Here is a 24,702-nt window from a genome sequence, read left to right as displayed (position 1 = left end):
GTTCATCGAATAATTATATGTGAACCAGAGATGGGCGTATCGGTTATTTATAAAAAGTAGCAGTAACAGTTACCATTTCACAAATTGAACTGTTTTTGTGAAACTGTATCTAAATAACGTAATCACGGTTTTTCCAGACTGCTATAAAAACTGCTGTACCTAGCTGTATTTTTATGAAACACCTTCACATAATATCCTGACCAATTTTAAATTTTGCCCACTCACCTTCAAACTTTTGTTTTTGGTATAGGTTCATTTTATACCCTGACTAATATTTTTTCACAATAACAGTCTATTTTTTTTATGAGAGATACAAATTATATAGTTTTACTGACTGATTTACTGATACTGATTTTATAATAAAAAATCGAAATACACTACGCGCTAGACCAAGTGGACGTTCTCATATTCCAAAAATAGATTTTTGTTTATGTTCGTACGATGAATTCATTTTAAAAAGGTAGTGATGTAAATAAACTGAAACAGCGCAACTAAAATACATTAAAAGTGTACTTTTTCATAAAGGCTTAATTTTGAATAAACGTCATAAATATTACAAAATTTATATATTTCAGAGACGATTTTCACACCCACTCGAATATATTTTGCCATTGTCCCTGTTTAATAAATTCAGTAATTATAAAAACGATTATATTATATATTAGAAGAATAATCTAATCAGTAAATAATCTTTCGAGAGCGGGAAAACAAATGAGAAACCAATTATTTGATAATTTAGTATATCGTTCTAAAACAGATCGGAGCTCCAACAGCAAATTAGTTGCCAGCCACTCAAAATTGGAATTCACAATTTTAGTTTCACTTTAAATAACTTGTGATTAGGTATTTTATTTTGTTTATTTTTTTTAAAGAAAAACAACAGTTGTTTTATAAAAATAGTGAAAAAGTTTTTCACAAGCATATTGAGAGAACATATGTTAAAAAAAAATATATATAGTACAAAAGGCAAAAGAAAAAAAAAGCAAAAAGGTTAAGGGACAAGGAAATAAAGTGGAGTAGAGGGATTTTTATAATATAGTCTACCGATTCAAATTTTGATACGATAATTTTTTTTTGAAAATAATTAAAGGTACTTACATAAACTTAGTACACACTGAGATATGTTTAATTTTAGAGTGTTGCAAAAAGTTTTTTTTTGAGTAACAAAACTTTGTATTAAAAAAATATATTAATGGGTACAAAGTAAGTTAAATTTGGAGCAGCTACGATACATAAACGAGTTTGAAACATATTTTTTTGGGCAATGAATTATATATTTTTTTACTAGTCGTGTCGATTTTACGGGACCGTTTATTGAAATACTCTCTAAAAGACAAGGACTATTGATAAAATTTTTGAAGTGAAAAAACAGATCAGAAATGCTTCTACGTTTAGAAAAAGAAGTTAAACTATGAAAGGAAGAAGAGTCTTCGTACGAGTCAAAATAAGAGTGAGATTTACGATACAGACATTTAAAGAATCTCTTCTACAGAAGGATACATCCTGTATAGTTGTAATATATAAATTGCATGTCGAGGATTCCAAACAACAGAAGCAAACTTGTTGATGCATGCCACGGATTGGAGAACCTTACTGGATGTCAAAAATAAAATAAAAAAAAATAAGAAATAATTTAAAAAATATATATTTATACATACATAAATTGTCTATGTTTTTATAAATGTATGTACGTGTATGCGCATGGGCGTATGTACGTGTGTGTGTATGTACATGTGTATATATGTGTATATTTACATATACATGCGTGTATATATGTGTATGTCTGTATGTATATGAATCAAAATATGTATCCGAATAAGTTTAATTTTGTTTGTCTGTGTTCTATATTAATTTGTTAAGTATTATAATATATTAAAATGTAATTGCCTAGCTTGGAACGGGGTATGTACCCTTGTTAGCTGGGCAAAGTGAATATGGAACTGTATTTTGATAAAGAGTGTGAATAAATTTAAAAAAAAAAAAAACTCAAGATGGCTGCAAACATATGCATTATATGAAATTTTGAAGGATACGGTCGTTTTGAATGGTTAAGTAGTGCATATAATAAAGAAAAGGTTTCTGTAAGCCTTATTTACATCTAAATTTCTTCACCTCGTCTTCAGGACAAGACAATTACCGTTAATTTCATAGTTGAAAATAATTGAATTTGTATTTCTAGTGAACGAAATAACGAAACATTTATCGGTGTGCAAGTATAGCTGGTTAAGGTAGTTATACATTTAGACATTTTTACACTATGTCCAAAAAACTATAAAACTGTTCAATTCTAATTTTTGTTCCAGTTGTGTATTTTAATTTCCTAAAAGTCGGGTATTTTTATTTATATTGCAACACCATCGGCAAGAATTTCTTTCGCTGGCATATCAACTCATATATCTATAATATATTAATTTGTCTTTGGTTTCCATCTGTTGTAAGTATTACATAGTTGTGTTTTTCATGTGGCGTATTTGGCGCTGCAGTCGCTTGCTCAGAAAGAATTTCACATCATTGAAAATTTGTTTCATTTTCGAGTTACTCACAGTGAATATTATCTTTTATTTTAAACAGAACAAAACATTATTATAAGTACATTACACCTATGTACAATATTATACGCGCTTTAAATTTGGTTTTCCAAATATAAAGCCACTGGCTGACTGTTCGTCGGCAGTTCATGTCACAGATTAATAGTACAAGTGTTCATGTCAGAACTACGGGACGCGAACCTGGCTTAGGAGGATGCACAGGAGCTGGCAGCCGACAGAGATGTCAGGAGGATCTTCATGGACACCATATGCTCGAACTAGGGAGCGGACATGAAACATGGAATGATGATGATATTTGGTTTTATGTTTCTTATTCCTACCAAATTATCGGTTACGTCAACAAAAATTGATACAACTACAAATTAAAGTAAAAAATATTATTATTTACCCGTAAATTTACAAGAGAAAAGTTAAATAATAATTGAAAATACTTCTGTAGCAATAACATTTTTGAAAAGGCGAACGAAAGGCGTTGAACTAAGAAAATACCTGTGATCTTTGAATGGTTTTCGTATTGAGAAAATATTATTTTTATTACGTTTTTAATACTTGGTTGAATCTGCCGCCGATTGTGAAGAAAGCGTCTAAAGCGCCGTACGTTCGTTTCATGAATTATTTGAATATGTTGGAGTCAGAATTGCATAGATACTTTATGGTCTAATGTCAAAATCGTATTATGGTTCGAATGTTTGATGTGGCGCATCTGTACTTAACTTTTAATCTGTGATTTCCATTTTAGCACCGGCCGTGTGTGGTCGGGCTGTGGTCATTAATTAATATTAGTTAGTATTTCACTGATTTATTTATTTTATTTAATCATCTGTACGTAATTTTATTGTTCGTGAACTGGTTGTGAGTATTGCTGTTTTTCATTTTGATTTGATTATGTGTCTGGGCTGGAATTTTATGTTGCCTTATTAAGAGTGCGGGGTACTGTCATCTTCTCGACATAATATATTATCTACCTACAGTGATGATTGATGAGAGCATCCTCAGTATTCTAATACACGAATAATCGTGAAATAAAGTAAATACGCGGTACAAGTTGACCGCTATACTTAATGAGTGTTTATCGTGTGTCTGCTATGCACTTTCTTCAGTCTAATGGCTTAACACTTTGTATAGAACATCCGTTAGTGGGTCGTGTCCCAAAATATAAATAAACTAATTACTAATAATGTCCAAAAAAATATTTACGCATCTCGGATTACGTAATGTTAAATTATTCTGTATATCTCGCGTTCATTTGGATATTTATTTTGCGCAATATTCGGACTAGAGTGAATATATATCCGTGTTATTAATGAGTACATTGTTAAAAATAGAAAATCGCTTAGTATTCCGTGTTATTATGTGCTGCATCGAATCTTTAATTCTCCCGTAAAGTGCAGGGTAGCTTGTTTAGAAATGTGAAAGGGGTGTGAAAGAGCTCTAGAAGTAACTGTCAAATTGGTTTTGCATAACATTACACACATTCATACTTACCAAACGAAGCAGAAATATTTTGCTGTTTCTTTAACATTTTTATGGAAATGTTTCAGTGAAAGTGAAACACTCTCTCCGAGTAGTATGCTCTCATATTATAAATAAATTTGTATTTTTTAATGCTTCTTCCAAGTGTACTCAGAATATTTTATTGATAATTCTTATTTCTGCAGAAATATTTTAAGTGAAAAAGATATTTAAGTTTCTAGTTTTCAACTTTAAAATGATCTGGAAAATTTAGTCGAGTGCAGTTAAAATAGTTATGCATTCAGCTAATAATTCACTTGTATTAATTATTTTTTTGATAAGGGTGCTTTTGAGATATAAATAAATACGAAAGGTAAGTGCATTGTGCCTGTTTTTTATGTTGACAGCGACGTTTGCTAGAAACGTGTAATCTACTACCTAGATGATAATTTTATACGGATTCCATATTTATATATATATATATATATATATATATGAGTCGTCTATTATATAATATAAAAAATGGATGATAAAAGGATGGTTACACAGATATATGTATGTGGCGAGAATGAATGGTAACATAGGATGAGGATGACCAACAAAGAGAAACCAAAATCTTAAGTCTGATCATGTGAAAAGTAGACACACTCGACGGGGGTGTGTATGATAAAATGAATGTTTGTGGAAGATAGTAGTTATAATACATTAGGTGTACAGCTTTCCTTCCACCGTTTCTTTTCTGAAATTTGAGACCTTATTGTAAAAAAACTGGTTCTACTTAGATAATTCATAGTATTGTCCGTCGCTGACCACTCCCATCTATTGAAAAAACTATATGAGTAAGTAGACAACAACAAGAGATCTATGTCTAAGATAGTTATTGAAGCGGGTTTTGGTCCTGTGGCTAGGGCCTCGGACCCATGAATCGAAAGTCCGTGGTTCGAATCCCACTCTACCCTAACTTGATTCCCATTTTCTAATAGTAAATTATTTTCAACTAGTCAAAAATGGCCCTCAAAATGAAATATTTGGGTAAATCATAAGAATGCAAACATTTATTTTTCACAAAAAATAATAGAATAACGTCTGGAGAATGCGGTGGGTGGGGTAGGACTTCTCATTTCAAAGTTTCTAAGGATGTCTTGACCTCTTCGATCGAGCATTGTCATGATGCAAAATCACTTTATGTTGCGCACTTACACTCTTGTGTTGTGGCCGTTTATCTTTCAATGTTCGGCTCAAATGCACTAATTGCGTTCGATAACGATCACCTGTGACTGTTTCACTTGATTTTAACAGCTCATAATACACTACACCGAGCTGGTCCCACCAAATACATAGCATGATCTTAGAGCAGTGAATATTTGGTTTCCCCGTTGACGTGGAAGCATGGCCGGAAAATCCCCATGATTTTCTGCGCTTGGGGTTTTTATAATGAACCCATTTTTTGACCCCAGTAACAATGTGATGCAGAAATTCCTTCAGTCTCTACCATTCAAGCAACTGTAACAAGCAAATAAACGCTGTTCGACATCTCTCGGTTTCAGCGTGTACGGCACCCAATTTCCTTGCTTCTGAATCATTCCTATGGTTTTGAAGTGTTTTGAAATTACTTGTTGAGTCACTCCCGATGGTCATACCAATTCTTCTTGACTTTGACACCAGTCTTCATCAAGTAATGCCTCTAATTCTGCATCTTACAAAGTTTTCTCTCTTCCACCGCTACGGATAAATCATAATTCTTGAAGCATTGAAACCACTCACTAATAGCAGCCTCATCATAAGTATTTGAGAGCATTCGATGGGTAGAAAATTAAAACCAGCAAATGATGAGAATTCGACTCGTAAACTGACATGTTCAATTGAGAATAACTTTATGATGCAGACACAAATCGAATAATGTTTCTATGAGGTAATGTTGACAGATGCCCAAGTTTATTGCATGACATGTATGATCTGTTTATTTCGACTACTATTTACCGCTAAAGTCATCTGCAGGAAAACATCAGAAACAAAGTTGTACACCTAATATAAACATGCATATTTAAATTTGATTTTTATTGGAATATCTGCATCCTCAAAACAACTACAACTTGAAATATGCTAATTTTCTATGGCAATCTTTCAGTTGTATTCAGTTGCACTTAGAGACAGTGAATTGAAGAGTCTCCTGGAGGCATCTGGTGATGTTCACATGCTCCACTTAGTAAAGAATATGGAAAAGAAGAAAACATTATTCTATAATCGTCCTGAATATCTTTGGTTAAAATCACTTATCCTTTTAAATTCAAATATAAAATAAATCATTTTAATTTTTTTAATTAATTGTGAGTTATATATATTACATAACTTACCGTCCTAATCAACATTAGAGTTCAGAATGAATTGATAAATTTATATCTATATTTAATTAAATTGAAATGTTGCAGCACAATTTGGAATAATCCAACAAGTATTTATCGCTGCAATGAATGTATTATTTAGTACTTTCACACGCCCAGAGAAAAAGCATTTATCTTTAGCTGGACGGATTTAGAATTGTATTGCTACACAACCTTTCTACATTCATAAATGTATAATTCAAGGCAGTTGATATACATGAATCCAGTTCAAAGGATTTGTTCCAAGTTTCAAGGACTTGGAGCTGTTTGTGTATTATTTACTGCCTTCATATACTAATTCTATTTTACTTTGGACCTAGTGCAGGACACAATTTTGAAAATATTTTAGTGAAACCATCGGTGATTAAAATCAATAATCACATGCAACTTACTAATTTTGCAACGCTAACAGTCACATTTATTGAAATGTACTACATTTAAGGTGAATTGTCTTAAAAAAAAAATTAGCATATGTTGAAATGAATGTATTTGTATTATAATGACTTTTATTATATAATTTATATTATATTCGATTTGTAGATTCCGGCAAGATGGCAGGCTTAACACAATATGAAGCTGCCCTTGCAGCGGATACCCTAGAGAAATTGATATCCGCTCCTACAATGAAACAAGTACTGAGCCTTTTCCGAGAGCTTTGTAGCATCTTAAAATTAAAACCAAGCAATATACAAGAGTTTTATCCCAGATTAAAGGTGAGTTTCATTTGAACCTAGTTGACCCATAAATTGCAGATACTAAACATGCAAAGGAGGTGACACCATTTGAACAATATTAACTATAAAATAAACCAATAGTATTGGTATTATGCCCGTCACAATATATCTACACGGGTCGCAGCACCTCCTATCTACAATAATAAGAATTGTTACTTTGTTGCTCCCCAATTATGTTTATGATCGCAGGTTAAGAATACGCTTGTGTTAATAGGTTTTGTAATTTATTAATCTTTCCCATTAAATTGCAGTCCTCGGTTCGATCGTGGAAGGCTCATGCTATCTTTAAAAAATTAGATTTAAAGTATAATTCTAAGGTGTACAACCAGGGGAAAGTTTGTCCTCATACCAAAGTCTTAATAATCGGTGCTGGTCCCTGTGGATTGAGGTCTGCTATAGATGCACAACTTCTTGGTGCAAAAGTGGTAAGTTATCTTCTTAACTAGTTATAAATAAATAATTAATGAAAATCTCTTAGTTTAACAAATTTAAAAAACTTACAAATTTTATTAAACCTAATTTTCCAATTGAATTCGCTCAATCTCATGTCTCTTTGAATTTTAAGTTTTTTTTTTATGTGTGGGTTGGTTCATAGTCAAATGCAAAGAATTATGGCAAATTTAGGTTAGGTATTAATTTTGTCAAACATTCTTAATCAATTATCAAGATTTTTTATCCGTTTTATTCTTAGCTGTCAAAAATGCATATAGTTTTAAATTCAAGAGTTGATATGTGTTTAAGTACCGGTGTAGAAAATGCATACAAATTACATAACTTCCAAAAATTAGATATCTAGATCTGTCTTTATTTTAGGTAAATATTAATTTTATTTCTTATTTTAGGTTGTTATCGAAAAAAGAGATCGAATGACCCGAAATAATATTCTCCATCTGTGGCCATTTGTAATAGAGGATTTAAAGAATATCGGGGCTAAGAAGTTTTTTGGAAAATTCTGTGCTGGTGCTATTGATCATATTAGCATTCGCCAACTGCAGCTTATTCTACTCAAAGTTTCATTGATCTTAGGTGTCGAAGTTCATGACAACGTGGCATTTGAAAGTCTGATTGAACCTGATCCTAAAGCAGGTATGTTTTTTGTATTGTCAAAAATCCATATTTAGAAAAATAAGACCTAACATAGGTAAAATTTAAATATTTAGACGCAATGCAATAGCGCACGTATTTGGTCTTCATTCAGGTAATAATGTAAAAATTGGCCGCTTGGGCAATTCAGTTATTTCATGTATTTATGTATAAGGCTGTTAACTTTTACGGTGGGGTCTTAAGTTTATCACTTTTGTATAACGGTATAATTTATTTATTTATTTATTCACACTCTCTATCAAAATACAATTCCATATTCACTTTGCCCAGCTAACAAGGGTACATACCCCGTTCCAAGCTAGGCAATTACATTTAAGTTAATTGTTTTTTTGTTTATGTATTCATGTTAAAGAACATATAATAACAGTTAATATATATAAATTTCTTTTTCCGAATTCACAAATCACCTAATCAATTTTAATTGTGACTTTAATAAAGATATAGGAGTTTAAATCTTACATACAGATAAAGGGTTAACAGTAAATATATGGAAATATTTCACATAAGGAAAGGTTTTAAAAAGTTAATTATTATGCAAAATGTATTTTAATATTTGTTATTTTATTTTGAATTAACAAAAAATAAATAAATATGATTTATTTTCAACACTCTTTTCCCTCTCTTAAACAATTTACACTTTCCCTTACAATGTTTAAAATTTCATTGAAGATGCAATATTATGAAAAAAGTACTCAAACTTACCACCTATAACACTTGTAAATAATACCGGATATACCTTGTGAGCATATAAAAATTGCATACAGCTACTATAAATAAAGCTGTGCAGCTGGCTTTCCCTAGGACACTGAATAATTAACTGACTATCCAAAGGTGCCTACAAACATATTCGATATTTGTTGCCGATATGTGGCCTTGTGTTTTCAAAAAATAACGACTGTCAAAAATCGAGCATGGTAGCAACTCACGACATTTGACGGTCAAAAATCTAGCATATCTGGTATCAACTAATTACATTTAACCTCAGAGTAATAATGCGCCAAGCTATAGAGGAGCCCAAACATAGGAAAACCATTCTATGACTACTGGGTATTAAGTAAGCTACAGTTCGCAGCAAAACAATGGGCCATACTCAGGTCGAGAATTGCCAAATGGATATTAATTTGCATTGTAAATACTTTTAAATATGTACCTGTGTATTTATTATTGCAGGGTTATTCAAATTAATTTTTCTTTAATTCACCTATATTTATTTTATAAAACTGAAAATACATGTGTGTGTTTATTTATTTATTTATTCATTCACAATCTCTTATGTTACATTCATTGAGACATAAATCCCAACTCTGTGGAATCAAAGTCCTGTGTTGAGTTTGTTTGTTTGTCCATCACATCTCCGAAACGGCGAGTCGTAGCGGCCTAAAATTTAGATACGTCATTTTAGATGCTAGTTCAAGGTTTACGTTGCTATTTTTGAGTAAAATTTTAATCAACCTCTACTCGATTAAAACTCTAACTTTATATGGATGCGTAGTGCGGCCCTGACATATTGCCTTTAATCAACTGTCATTACCAACAGTAAACATACTTTAATTCACAAATGTATCTCCTAAATTAAGAAAAAATAGTATTTGAAGTAAATATGTTGATATAAGGAAAGTTTTTAAGCAACATAATACACGTGTCGGAACAATAAATGCCAAAAATCAATGTAAATCATGGGAAAATATTCAGAATCAATTACCTGTGAAAACTGACTCCTTTAGCACCTTTGACCCTCCTACTGCTGCAACCAAAAATACTGCAATTCACCATAGTCGATTTTTATTTATTATAACGTAAATATCCAAGTTATTTACAAAAAAAACCAAGCACACCGACAAAAGCATCCGACAGAACCGTTATGTGTGTGTTGTCAAACAAAACAAAATGGCCACCAATCTGTTGCTAACCATCAAACCAACATCGCTTGCGTTCTATGAAACATAGTGATAAGGCTTCTCTATAGGTTTATGCATTATTACTCTTAAGCATTTAACAGTAAACATTTGGCAACATTTGACGATTGTTAAAAACTGAGCTAATTTATACAGCATTTTTATCAAAAATTGACATTTGTCCATAGCTTGAAGATCATTAAATCGCACCCCCCTCCTCCCGATTTGCACTTTTTGACCATAGATAATTATAAAACATTCATTATGTAATGTACATTCAAAACAATTATTTATTAAAAAATACCTGTACTTGTTAATTTTGACACTTGATAAATGACTGCCACATTTCGTATTATGGCAGCCTTGGTGAATTTTAAATCATTATAGATCAATTTCATGTTAAAATGTCGCTATGCACTCCGTATGCGATTACAATGAACTTTGTAGTTATGGCCGTTTGGCACAGTGTACTACATTCCAAATTCTATTAATGTCATACTTAACTCAAAACGCTTTTTTTTTTCTTACGGCTCCCTTGACAGGGGGTGTAAAATTTTGAGTATGTGTAGCCACCTAAATGCCAAGAGTAGTTTTTTTTAATGTAAAATAAAAATAATCTTTGTCCTATCAGGTATTCAAAGAAAAGTGAAATTATTTTTTGCACAATGTTTTCAAATTACTTGATAAAAAATATATTTCTCAATCATTATTTAATTATTCATTGGAAATACTGATAACTTTGATTAATTTATTCAGATACAGTTAATCTATTGAATTATATACTTTATCCATACATATTACAAATCACAAGATAACAATTTAAATGTATGCATAAATATGTAAAATCATGATCTATACTGTAAATAATAGTACCCTATTAGCTTTAGATTATTTTTATTTCATTACATACGAGGAGTTTTTGAGTAGAGCTCGCCTAAAATAAAGGATTTTTGAACTGATAATATTGTTTATGTTTCAACTCTGCAATAATTTAGTTCCAGATAAAGTATTACTTACTCTTATTATATTAGAAAATTATAATTAGAAAGTAAATGAATTATTATGAAATGATAAAACTATGTTTTCAGTGTTTATTATATTGAAAGTACTCAACTTTTGGGAGAGCACTCCTCCCATTGACAGATGTCAAAAAACTCCCGAACTATTGGTGTGTTCTTTAAATAGAATAAATGTTAGTAACATTGAAAACAATGTTTTTTTTAAAATTAATGTTTAAAGAATTAACTTTGAAATTTTCCTTGTAAAATTAATTAGTTAAATCTTTGCCATTGTTTTTTTTTTCATCAAAAAATATCATGGTGAAAGCCAATTCAATCACTAATTAAAGTAAATTATTAATATACGCTATTTTATTCTTGTCCTTACTTTTAAAACTTGTAAGTCACCAACTTGCTTTTGTCCAGGGGAGATTAAAAACAGTTTTTACTTCAATAGTGAATTATTGTATCAAAGTTTTTTTTCAATATATATATTTTTAATAACAAAACTGTGTGATTATACCAGTTTTAAACAGATGCAGATTATTTGAAGTCCTGACAGAAAACCCCAAAATATAATTTCGACAGTATAATTATTATTTTATTCCAGTAAAATGGCTATATAGTGCAGAGCCAATTCTACCATATAAACATGAACATAATTATAAATTTAAACAAAACTATAACAATAAACATAAATATAAACATAAAATAAAATTTTGTATTTGCAGCACTTATGGTGGTCTCAGCATATCGCGCCATCGCTTACATATTTGCTGCATTACATATTTTAAACTTACTGTTTTCCATCCACTACTTTTGTACACATTTGCCTCGCCCATGTTGTTATATGCTTAATTTAATAAATTGACGCACTGGTGTAATCTGGTGTCTTTTTCTTGTAGAATACAAATATTTTTTTTAAATTAATCATTATTATCATTTTCGTTCCACACCTAATGGTGCATAGGGAAATACTTTGGTTCACCAATTGCAGCGTAACTTGCTCATTTTTGTTTATATGAAGGTGAGATAATCAGTCTTACCCTTTAGGTGCCAGTCCAGGAACTATGAAATATTCTAGTGTAGGCACACCTTTTTAAATAAATATTTCATGTCAATCATGTCGGGAATAAAACCCGAGACCTCTTGCGCGGTAGGCAAACGCGCTGACCACTACACCATGAGGCCGACATGTTTTAATTCATTATTTCTAGTTTTAAATTCAGTAATCAATAACTTAATTAATGTATTACAACAGAGATGAAGAATATTTTATAGAAGGAAATATAGAAGTCTAGGCATTTACAGGGCTTGTGACGTATAATTGGCTGGTTTAAGTAGCCACTTAACACACTATGTAATATTCACCATTTGAACAAACTCAAAATATTGTTAAATAACTTATTCATTTGTAATTATTAGTAATTTAAAAAGCTACCAAATTTGAAAATATACATTTTATTGAAGGAAACATTAACACACTATGTAATATTCACCATTTGAACCATGCTATGTCTAGGCATTTACAGAGCTTGTGACCTAGTATATAAATAAAATACCTTCAAATGAGTTTCATCAATAAACACATTTATTTTCTTGCGTAGATTAAATGTTATTTAGAGAAAAAAATATTTACAAAATATACAACTCTGCACTAAAATAAATAATTATATCTCTTACCCTTACTTCATTATTGAATCCTATTTCTTGCCAAAGTTTATCAGAAAATATAATGTATCGATCTAAAACCAAATTTAAATAGGTACCACATTTATTAAATCCAATAAGGATTAATAATTCCATTATTATAAGAATTTTTAATTAAGAGTCGTGGGATGGGGTTGAATGTATATGGCTTACTGTCATAGCGCTTTACAACCTTTTAAATGATTGATAGTTTATGTCCAAATTTATGTCTGGAATATCTGACTAAGAATGAATGCATTGTGTACAAGTAAGTGGCTTATTGATAATTTTGTTGCAGATCATGGTTGGAGGGCACTTCTGTCTCCGGTTAACCATCCCGTTTCAAAATTTGAGTTTGATGTTCTTATCGGTGCTGATGGTAAACGAAATACACTTCCCGGTTTCAAACGAAATGAATTCCGTGGAAAATTAGCAATTGCCATCACAGTAAATTTTATAAATAGACATACCAAACAGGAAGCTAGTGTAAGTATTAATTTTTCACGTGATATTTATAAATGAATTTTCTGTTACTGACATTTAAAAAATTATTTATGTCAGTCATATGTACATTTAATTAATTATTTTTTACAACTAATGCCATTTATTATAAAGTGATTTTTTTAAATTACAAAGTTGGTTAAACATTAGATGTTAACATACCTTCATGTATGTACTCGTTATGTTGATTGTAGCATTATTGATCACCATATTATCATTCTTTCACTACATTCTGCTTAACACAGTTTATGGTTTAGCCTCTTTGATATTCTTTTAATTTTTGTTCACAGGTACCAGAAATTAGTGGAACGTCATTTATTTTTAACCAGGCATTTTTCAATGAACTAAAAGAAAAATGTAAAATATCTTTAGAAAATATAGTTTATTATAAGGATGACACCCATTATTTTGTAATGACGGCCAAAAAACAAAGTTTGCTTGAGAGACAAGTTCTTTTAAAGGTAATAAATAATATAATGCTATTCACTTCATAATTGCAGCGATTGCGTGTAAACTATAAATGTATGTATTTTAATATTACATGTGTTATGCGATGTATAGATTATTAAAGCGAATTTGACAGGCATGGTGTTTGTTGAATATTTTGGATATATTACATTATACTGTTTTATCATAAAAGTGTGTTTGTCATGCTGTATTCTAAGAAACTGATATTTTTAAGCACCAAAGCAACTTAAGATTATATTGTATAAAAAAATGTGCACCATATCTGGGAATTATGTTCACTATAAATGTGACAGAATTATCGCGTTTGTTATAACCAAATTATTGTGTGTATGTGACTACTCTTTGTTTAATTAGGGTTTTATAAGTCTTAAACATTTGCATTGAATTGCAATAGTAAAATCGTTATCTTACAGTATTTTAAGTCTCTAATTGCTGGGGTTCAGAAAATGATTTTAATTGAATATTTTATTGTACACATTATATTGTATTTGCTGAATTTTTTAAAATGAGCGATTATGTTTGATTACAAAAATTGCTACTCTTCAATATTATTATGTTTGCCAGGACTATAGCGAAACTGGGAAATTACTCTCGAGGGAAAATATAAATAATGCTGCTTTGGAAGCTTACGCTCTGGACGCAGCCAAATATGCTACGAATTATCAGCTAGATGACTTGGAGTTTGCTGTGAACCATTATGGTCACCCGGATGTCTCTGTGTTTGATTTCACCTCAATGTTTGCGGCAGAGAATGCCAGTAAAGTCTTGGAGAGATCTGGTTATCTTCTGCTGACATGTCTTGTTGGAGACAGTCTTCTGGAGCCCTTTTGGCCTACAGGGTCAGGATGTGCTCGCGGTTTCCTGTCCTCCTTAGATGCTTGTTGGGCTCTCCGCCTCTGGGCTACCGGTGTACACCCACTTCATGTTGTTGCTGAGCGAGAGTCCATATACCGTTTACTGGGTAAGTCATTACATAAACACCCTAAGCATTTATATTATGTTCAATATATCATCAGGTCCATACAGAAGTTGTAAATCTGCAAAAAATCTACTTTATAAGAGAACCCTTTTTTTAAATGGTCTTAAACTGTCAATTTCTATACTAATACTTGACTGCATAATTAAAATAAGTGTCGTTATACGGTTTGAATCAATTATAAAGAAACTTTAAGTACATACCTGTGTGATCATTGGAGATACAGATCCGAGAATTTGCCGCAATGTGCATGGACTTGTTTTAATATATAATAGCCGGCCATTGTTCATATGAAAACTGTTTTTTTGAAAAAATGACAGATTTGCAACTATCACATGAACCTGGTGATGTCTGCCTACAAGTTTGATTCAATAAAATTTGTACTGCCAATTATTTAGAATGCATTATCTGATTGATTTCAGCTCAAACGACACCTTCGAATTTGAATTCAGACATAATTCACTATAGTGTTGATCCGACAACTAGATATGTCGCCCTGAATAAGAGCATGGTTGGCTTACATCAAGTAATACATTTATTTGATACGGATCGTCCTGTGAACATATTAGAAATTCCAGCTGCTCAGCACATCTCAAATATATCTGTGAGAAAGTGGCAAAAACCTTGTAAGTAATGTACAAAAGATTAATTGTTGTTCACTAAATAAAATTCACTCATTACTCGTATCACAATATTAAACATACATATAAAATGACAAATTAGGAAGTTGTATTTTTTTTTAAACACATTGATGGAATAAGAGTCATTTGCGGGAACTTTTGATATACTTCTTCAATTTAAATAAATCTGCAACTGAGGCTCATCAATTGCTTGTAGAAGCATATGGCGAAACTTTCTTAAGTGAGAGAAGATGTCGTGAGTGGTTTCAATAGTTTAAGCTGATAAGTTCAATAACGGAGGCACGGCCTGTGTCGTGGATGGTTAAATGTGCAAATTATAAAAATAAAAATTATAATTCTTAATAAAAATGGTTTAATGCACCCATAACAAACAAATCGCTTTTACTGCGGACACCAGGCCTGCGCCGCGTCCTGCGTCCGCACTCCTTACACAAATGCTTCGCCACTCTGGACAATCAGTTGCGCTTCATACATTTAGACATACTCTAATTTTTTTTTTGTTAGAAAGTCATTTGGTTCCAAGTGCATTTTTTTTCAATTTCTCATGTAAATTTAACATTTTAATACTATGGTATTTTCAGGCACTCTTGTCCCAGTTAACACCATTCTGGAATGGGTTCGTAGTGAGGTTGCTCCTGATCCCGTGAATGATTTAATCTACTCCTTCCGTGATGGAACTATTTTAATCAGGATCATCCACAACTATAGACCCGAGCTTATCGATATGGAAGATTTAGATCCAAGTTTGTCCATCGAAAATAACCAGTTTGCAATGGAGGTTTTAGAAAAACTAGGTTTGTTTTTAAAATTATATACTACTTATAATGATATAGTTTTTGTGATTCATTTAAAAAACATATTATATTTCAGGTGTGCCTTCATTTGTAAGTGCTGCTGAGATGTCCGAGATTAATGACAACCAGATTGTGAGCATGATAGAATACATGTCCAAAGTATATTATCTATTCAAAGGAGAAATACCATACACATTCTACAAAAAGCGGGTAATGTAAAAATATCAATAAACTTCTCATTATATTATTATCTTGCATCACTTTTTTAAAACATTTTTGTGAAAGGATCACAAAAGTCAACATACGGAAATGTGGATGTTTAAACATGGGCCGAATGGTGAATGTTACACAGTGTGTAAAGTGGCCACTTAAACCAGCCAATGACAGGTCATAAGCCCTGTAACTGTCTAATCTTCCATATTCCCTTCTCAATTTTTTGCCCCTCTATTGCAACAAATTCAGATCTAAAACCTTTATCACTTTATTTCAATTTTAAAAAATTAATTTATTTAAACTTTTTATCAAAAACACAATTTTACGTTCACTTTTCCCAGCTAACAAGGATACATACCCCGTTCCAAGCTAGGCAATTATTAATTGTAATATTTTTTTATTTTAGGATTCTTTGGAACTATTGGATGCGTCACGAGGTGCAGTTGCTGAGTCTCGTAAGTACATATAACCTACCTTTTTACATAATTCATATTGTTTAGCCACCATATTAATTTTATCAATTATTGCAGTTCTTTAGTTTGACTGGTTTTAAATTGTTTTACTGTTTTAGGTGAGAGTGATAGCCGAAAGAAAATATCTTCATCCAAGAAAAAGAAGCGGTCTAAAAGAGACAGTGTGGTAAGGTTTTATTTATGATTAACTTTTATTCTTCGGAGCTATTATACTCATTGTGAGAGTTAAGGAGCATATTTTCAAAATTCCAATCAGTGTCTTTTTAAGACTTCTTTGTTGGTTCTCTAAGCAGTTTCTAAGATAAAAAAATAAAACTGTCTTCATTTCTTATGCATATAAATTTTCTTTTCAGGAATCTCCAGAGCCAAGCAAAAATCCCCAAGATCTTTTGACCGAGAGAGAAGACAAAAGAAAAAGTAAGCGTATTTATTTTATTCTTCTTATTTAAACTGAAGATAGATTAAACTGATAAGATAATGCGTGAAAAATTTAAACGCTTATCAGTGAATGGTTTACCTATTCGTTCTAATACTCAAGGCACTCTCTTAATACCCATCCACAATTCCTCTTTCTTCTCTAACTCATATAGTGTCCATGCGGCTCGACTGTGGAATCATCTCCCATACACCATCAAAGATGCTACTACATTATCTCTTTTTAAATCACGTCTGAAGAAACATCTCCTTTCTCTTCCTTAATCTCTCCTCCTTTCCTTTTTCCTCTTTTTTCCTTTTCCCATTGAGTAATAGTTTTGATTTAAGGTAATTTATAAATACGTTTATTTCTATTTTTATATATCTTTAGCTTTTTAATCTTTATTTTCTATTGAATATGTTCTGTAACTTGAACTATAAAAATATTTATATTATTTTATTGGTTGGTTGGAATAAATTGCCATTTGGCAATAGGCCCGCCAATGTACAAATAACATTATGTACAAAAAGTTAAATAAATAAATTAATAAGAAATTAATAAGAAATTAATAATGTAGAAACTGGGAAACAAACATATACTAAGTAATCAAAATTCAGACTAAAATTAATAATTATTAAAAGTTCTGTAATAAAACTTTATCAGAGGTCGCACATGTGGCTACGTTATGTAAACGTGATTTGTTTGAAATATTTACGCCTAAGCCAATTGTAGCTAACCCGCTACTGACATTGTGTTGTGGCTCCGTTGTAGTCACAAGAGCGCATGGCCCCTTCCATTGGTTGTAAGACAGTAGAGGCTAGGCGATCCAATTGCGTCTTGTCAAGGCCGGAGATGTCCTCAGAAGGGCCTCTTACTTCCAGTTGAAATATCCGATTCACCGTGGTCAGGAAGCAGTAGGGAGAGAAGTCCAAAATCCAAGGTGAAGCGAAGGTCTCGAGCGAGGTGAAGTGAAGTCGAGTAGAACGCCGAGTCGGGTAGAGATCAAAGATGAGTAAAAGCCAAACGTCATAGAAGTGATTGTTTATTTTGAAAGTATATCTTTTATACCGTCAGTTTTGCTTGCCCCTCCATTCACTCCCGCCGCGCGAGCCCAGGCCGTCGTATACCGCACCAAAAAAAAAGACGTAGAGGAAGCCACCTACCCGCTCCATCCGTCTCCCTCCCTCCACGTATATAGACATTTCCCTCGAGCTCCCACGTAAGTCTAGCGACGACACCGCATTACGAAACAGTGCATATTAAAAAATCCTTAAACTATTTTTTTAAAAACTGAATACCTATTTTAAACGCCTCGGCACGGAAAAGGCCACCCCTGTAAGTAACAATACTAGTCTTTATTGAAGGGGAGCACATTTCGAACACATACTGAGGTCCCTAATACTAATAACATAATCTAGTAAGGTAGCGATCCTTAGAAAGGCCGCTTTCCAGTGTTAACGTCCGTAACATCAATTATAACAATTGCGAAATTAAAATGCTTAAAATGGAAACTTTACAAACAGAACAAATTTATTATTTAGCAGTAACAAAACAAAGAATAATATAGGGGTATATAATCTATAGTTTAGTTTATTTAGAGAATAAGTCACTGCATTCATGGCAAGAAAATCTACGAAGATCTATCCCGAAGAACTAGTGCGAAAAATTTATTGGTCTACAAATTTGTCCGTGTCTGGGCAAATGGGGTTGAAGATGAAGACAGTTCTGTATGTGAAATAGAACCAGAATCCTGGACAAGTATTTTTGACTTGATGGCTGCTCTCCGTTCAAAATCGAGCGGAGAAACGTCTACCTCATAATGTAGTGGTTGACATTTTTGCCTACCATGCTTGAGGTCCCGGGTTCGATTTCTTAGAGAGTTGACATGGAATATTTCTTTTTAAAGGTGATTTTACACTACAGTATTTATTTGTCCCTGGATTGGCACCTGAAGTGTAAAACTGATTACCTTCTATTCCTGTAATGATTTGATTTAACAATGCAGTGCCCTATGCATCATTGGGTATGGATAAGAGTTTGATGATGGTGATGACACATTCTAGACATTGAGGCCTAAAACCGTAGTTGCTCTTGCAAGATTTTATGAATAGTAAATTTGGACTTCTGGTGACATAGTTAGGAACAAAACGAGAACAATTCTTTATTTATTAAATGGGGAATGGAACTTATAATGATTTATTTCTTTTTTATATGTCTTTAAGAATGTACGTGATTTAATAGAAACATTTTCATTTTTTAAATTACAACTAGAAAAAGGTAAAGCAGAAAAGTACAGTGTAATATTTTTGATGTCTTTTTAAATACTTTTATATAAGACTATTAGCACATTGTAGTCGGGCGCTTCGAACAATAGACTCTAGCCTATAGCGGGTGTTTTTCGCGATTAGCGCAAAAATATATCGCTTTCTTAAAATTGACACAATTTCTAAACCAAATAATATTTTCGATCGAAATTTTCAAAGAAATCATATTTGACATTTGATCATCAAAAATAAATAAATTTAGGTAAAAAGTGGTCAATAATTGGTTTTACTTTGCATAATCGGTCGGAACTATCTATGATTTCTTCATTGTTAGAAAAATGCCACGCTTTCCATATCTGCCGAAACCGGTCTCTGGACATCGTTTTAGCAAAATAAGGAGTTTCGGTTGTTGGTTCAGTAGACCAGTACTCGTCCCTTATATCCTTTCGAACTTGTCCCATCAAAATAATCAGCCCCAAAAACTTTTTCATTTCTTTCAAAGTAATATTTTTCCACTTTCCCGATTTTTTATATAATTTGTAATTATGTGAGTTTTGGTGGTAATATCTATTAGATTCGTTTATAAAATATTCAAACAAATCATCACCGATAAATAACTCTATCGCATCACTTACAGTTTGAGGACAATGGACATTTGAATTCAAACCGCAGCGGCCTAAAAACGATTCCAGAACTGGAGGATTATCAAACGATGACCACTCGTCCACATCCTCATCTGAGCTCGTCTCCGAATCAGAATCACTTTCAATAGTGCGACGGTGAAACGTTCTAGGTCTTGGTATTTGTTCATCATCACTCGGTTCTTTGTCTGACAACTCTTCAATGTCATCATTCCATGAACAATTAGATAAATTGTCGGCATACACTTCATCGTCACTATCATTGGCTTGTAAAGACATTTTTGTAGGGGTAACGTCCTATACAATGCTAATATATTCAAATAAGAAAATACCAAACAGTAAACAAAACAGTGCGAGCGGTATGAAAAATAGTCCAATACGTGAAATGACTCAAACTAAACTGGAGATTGAGATCGCATAAAACTCTAGATTTCTGGCGACGCCTTTACAAGTGGCACACTAGCCAATCCGGACAAGGCATCTCAAATAACGTCGACAGACTGTCGCCTAGCACCCCAGGTAGCAAATCACCCTTCAAGGCGTTTTATTTCACGCTGATAACAAACCCGTTTAATGCCGTTTCCGCCAACAACCGACAGTCGACAAAAACGGCATTTGCCGTGTCCCGCGGTTGACCGACAGTCCGCGAAAAACGGCAAATGCCGTGTCCCGACGACAATGTGTTAGTATAACTATAAGACTTTAATTATAATCATGAAAATTCCGTTTTATTCTGCTTTTATTTATAATTTTACCAGTGACCGAGTTTCGTCAGACTGATGAGTCTGCGTTCACTTGTATATAACATAAGAATTTGTTTAGTCTCCCACCAGTCTGACAGTGGCAATTACGACGAAGCCCAGTCACTGGTAAATATTGTAAATGAAAGTGGAATTAAAGTTTATATGTATTTTTATTATTATAATTAATATGCCGTTCCACCAAGAAATGTTATTACAAAAACTCCATTTATTATTGGCAATATTTTTTTTTTTTTAGGTATCGGTCTTCCTCTTGATTTCCTTCTACAATGGTTGAGAAAAGAGGTGTATCCGCATCCAGTAGAAGATGTCACCAAATCTTTCAGAGATGGAACCATACTGTGTAGAATTGTAAACAAGTATACACCAGAACTATTAGGTTCAAACTTGTCTAATGATGCAATAAAGAATAACCATATGGCTTCAGAAATTCTTGAGAAATTAGGTAAAACAGCTTTATTCCTTTCTTCTTAAAACTACATAATTATGTTTATTTTGAACTTACAATGTGATAGCATATTTATTTGCCATGCAGAATATTTATTTATTAAACAGTACAAAAATACCTCTACTGATTAATCTTAACTTCTGCTTTGACACTAAATGAATAGATTTTATTCTAAATTATGAATGTAACCTCAAAAATTCATTTAAAATGAAGGGCTGAAAACCATACTGGTGCAAGGGATATGTATTAAAGTTTGCCTTTCACATTCAACTCTTATGAAAAAAAATAAATGAAAAACAACATGTCATAGAGTATTTTACAATGAGGTTCAGTTAGTCAAATTGGTAAGCATTAGTTCTATTAATTTATGGGCCGACGGCGCATGTAATATCACCGGGTTTCTGGCATAAGTTAGTAACAATGTTTTGAAAAATTAAATATCTTCATAAATGACATAAAATAATCTTTATTCAAAAAGTAAATAAGAATATTTCATATTTTATGAATACAAAAAAATATTTTCTAATATTCTGCTTGCAGTGTTATTTGAATTGGGATGAACATTTAACTTTAAAAGTGCCATATCTCACAACTAATAAAATGTGGTTACCAGCTTCTGCAAGAAACCTGACAATATAGATACGACTTATTTATTATAAATATACACCACCCAGAGATGAGGGGGTAATTAATACCCATAGTAAATAAGGACACTGCAATACAAATAATTAATGTAGTAATAATTAAAAGTTAAGAAAATAATAAATAACCAGAAAATAGAACTTAAATAAATAAACTAAAACACCTTTCGAGGTAGGTATAAAAGAAATCCTTTTATCCTAACCCATTTTTAAATTTTAAATGCAAGTCTTTTATACGAGGGGAATTTTACCATAAAAATGTCTAGCTCGTTATGCTTATTTCCTAATTTTTTATGTCTAGAAATAGCCAAATGTAATGATCTTATTTTATCTTCTATTAAAAAACTCGTCATTTTGTGAATTTATTAATTTAAATTTTGACAAAATGTGTCTTGTATTTACAGGTGTTCCTCCATTTGTTAAAGCTATTGAAATGTCATTGCTGACAGATTATCACCACCATAATATGATAGAATACTTATCCAAAGTTTATAATCTTTTCAAGGATGAAATACAGGTATGAAAATATATACAATGTTATAAATAGTATTAATATATATATGCCGGGTGTATGCATAAGTTTTTGCCGGTTTTTGTAGTAAAGAAGACATGGTATTTTCAAGGGAAATTTATTTTTTGTTTATTCAAAATATTGGCCATCGGCTTCTACACACTTCGCCCATTTTTCGGTAAGTTATGAATACCACGCCAGAAAAACTTTCTTATGTGGCAAACCATTCACTGAGCCATTTTCCTACTTCCTCAAAATTGCTGAAGTGCTGCTCTGCGAGCGCGTGCCCCATGGATGCAAAGAAGTGATGGTCAGATGGCGACAGGTCGGGGGATTATGGCGGGTGCGGATGTCCCATCCAAGGGATTTCATGGTGTCTCACTGGTTTTGCTGTGTGAGACGGCGCATTGTCGTGTAACAAAATCACTTCGCCATGTCTTCTGGCCCACTCCGGTTGTCTTTCGATCAATGCGCGTTTTAAATTAATCATTAGTTGTGCAATATCTTAATTTTCCACCATATAATAATAATAATATTTCTACCAAATAATAATAATTTCTTTAATACATTTTGATTGCTTCGAATAACAAAAAAAATATTGTGAAGCACAAAGGGGCGATAATTCTAGGTACCTGAAAACCTAATCAATCGAGACCCAAAAGGCCGATCAACTTAGGCCCGTAGAATTTTCTAGCACGTAACAGTGCCGCTAGTTTGCATGTCTTTAATAATTATTGTTTATGTATAATAATGTACTGAACTTTGAGATTTTCAGTCTTAATAAAACTGGTAACATTTTTTCCTATGTCGTGTGTCAGTAGCACTTCTTGCGGAAGTTTCAGACAGCATTGAAGCGTCCATCATCTGGGCTGATGTTATAACATTATGTTCAACATAATGGTAATCTTGTCAGCATATTCTGTTTTTTTAAAGTGATATAGCTGCTGTAATTGCGTAATGATCAGTTAGACCACATTGATATATAAAACTATAGAGATTGTTATTTGTTTTGGCCAAGACGTGATCAATACAGCTAGAGGATGATAATATATTGAGGTACTCATTTGACTTCTAGCTAAACCATGCCAATCCATCTTCATCCCACACTGTTTTAGTGGCAAAGAGATCTTCGAAAAGCTGGAAGATCAGATAGTTATACATAAATATTTATTTTCTATTTATCTTGCATATTTTATTTTACTTTTAGATGCCATCACCCAAAGTGCCTCGCCAAGAAATTATGCCAATAGTGGATAAAACTAATGTTCTTCATAAGCGTAAGTAAACAAACCCTGTTCGTAGTGAGGTTGATACAATAGAAATATTTTTTACATTGTTTCACTTTTCAGATGATGATCATGCAAGAGTTATTCATGAAAGAAACAGGTCCTTTGACAAACATGCTCATGCTCCCAAACGAAGAAATATTACCCATATGAAGTGTGCAAGCATTGTAAGTGTTAATATTTAAATTTTTGTTTGAGATATTACAGTTGTTATCACATAATATAACAACACAATAACGCAGCACCTTTGTCCCACGGAATTGGGATTTACGTATCAAAGATTGTAAATTAAATACTATTACGATTACTAAGTTTTATGCATATGAAAATTTAGTAAATAAAGTTAAATCGCTTTATTAGTTGAATCAATCACATTACATACCATAAAAAATATATTTTTGCTCCTAGATCTCGATTTCAAAGAGGTTTTATTGATACTGATCTTGTCAATTTTTTCTACACAAACCTTAGATTTTTTGTAAACTTTTTATTACCATCATTCCCTTTCCGGGCACTGCATTGGTACACCAATCGCTGCGTATCTTGGTTATTTTTTGTTACATGAAGATAAAATGATCAGTCTTACGTTTCTGGTACCAGTCCAGGGAATATGAAATATTCTGGTCTGAAAACACCCTTTTAAATAAATATTTCATATCAACCATGTCGGGAATCAAACCAGAGACCTCTTGCATAGTAGGCAAATGTGCTGACCATTACACCACGAGGCAGACAAAGTTTTTATAGGTACAAATATTATTTTTTTCAACTTGGGTCACTTTAATGACATGGATATTATTTTTTTCCTGTAATGAATTACATTATCATGATGATTTTTCAATCTGTTAAAATATAATCTTATTCAAA

The 24,702-nt window shown here is 32.2% G+C and overlaps 1 protein-coding gene across 4 annotated transcripts in view; it reads left to right on the top strand.

Annotated features, from left to right (window-relative positions):
- The first annotated feature begins 3,274 nt into the window (after nucleotides 1–3,274).
- Nucleotides 3,275–24,702, top strand: part of Mical (Molecule interacting with CasL) — a 55,654-nt gene continuing 34,226 nt past the window's right edge. For all 4 annotated transcript variants that reach the window (XR_015825506.1, XM_088243243.1, XM_088243242.1 and 1 more), the window contains exons 1-17: nucleotides 3,275–3,401; nucleotides 6,923–7,095; nucleotides 7,368–7,541; nucleotides 7,959–8,202; nucleotides 13,101–13,288; nucleotides 13,594–13,764; nucleotides 14,336–14,732; nucleotides 15,170–15,373; nucleotides 15,970–16,182; nucleotides 16,259–16,392; nucleotides 16,802–16,850; nucleotides 16,967–17,034; nucleotides 17,222–17,285; nucleotides 21,188–21,394; nucleotides 22,443–22,555; nucleotides 23,757–23,826; nucleotides 23,899–24,002. Coding sequence is in view for 3 of the 4 variants with exons in the window: in XM_088243243.1 (XP_088099369.1) it covers nucleotides 6,934–7,095; nucleotides 7,368–7,541; nucleotides 7,959–8,202; nucleotides 13,101–13,288; nucleotides 13,594–13,764; nucleotides 14,336–14,732; nucleotides 15,170–15,373; nucleotides 15,970–16,182; nucleotides 16,259–16,392; nucleotides 16,802–16,850; nucleotides 16,967–17,034; nucleotides 17,222–17,285; nucleotides 21,188–21,394; nucleotides 22,443–22,555; nucleotides 23,757–23,826; nucleotides 23,899–24,002 (2,562 nt within the window). In the remaining variant the exon portion in view is untranslated. The remainder of the gene's footprint in view (nucleotides 3,402–6,922; nucleotides 7,096–7,367; nucleotides 7,542–7,958; nucleotides 8,203–13,100; nucleotides 13,289–13,593; nucleotides 13,765–14,335; nucleotides 14,733–15,169; nucleotides 15,374–15,969; nucleotides 16,183–16,258; nucleotides 16,393–16,801; nucleotides 16,851–16,966; nucleotides 17,035–17,221; nucleotides 17,286–21,187; nucleotides 21,395–22,442; nucleotides 22,556–23,756; nucleotides 23,827–23,898; nucleotides 24,003–24,702) is intronic.

Source organism: Micrasema longulum, unplaced genomic scaffold (assembly GCF_059751315.1).
Source record: "Micrasema longulum isolate JH-2025_06_02 unplaced genomic scaffold, ASM5975131v1 h1tg000197l, whole genome shotgun sequence".
NCBI lineage: Eukaryota > Metazoa > Arthropoda > Insecta > Trichoptera > Brachycentridae > Micrasema > Micrasema longulum.
The sequence above is the reverse complement of the archived record's forward strand: the minus strand, read 5'-3'. Positions and strand labels throughout refer to the sequence as shown.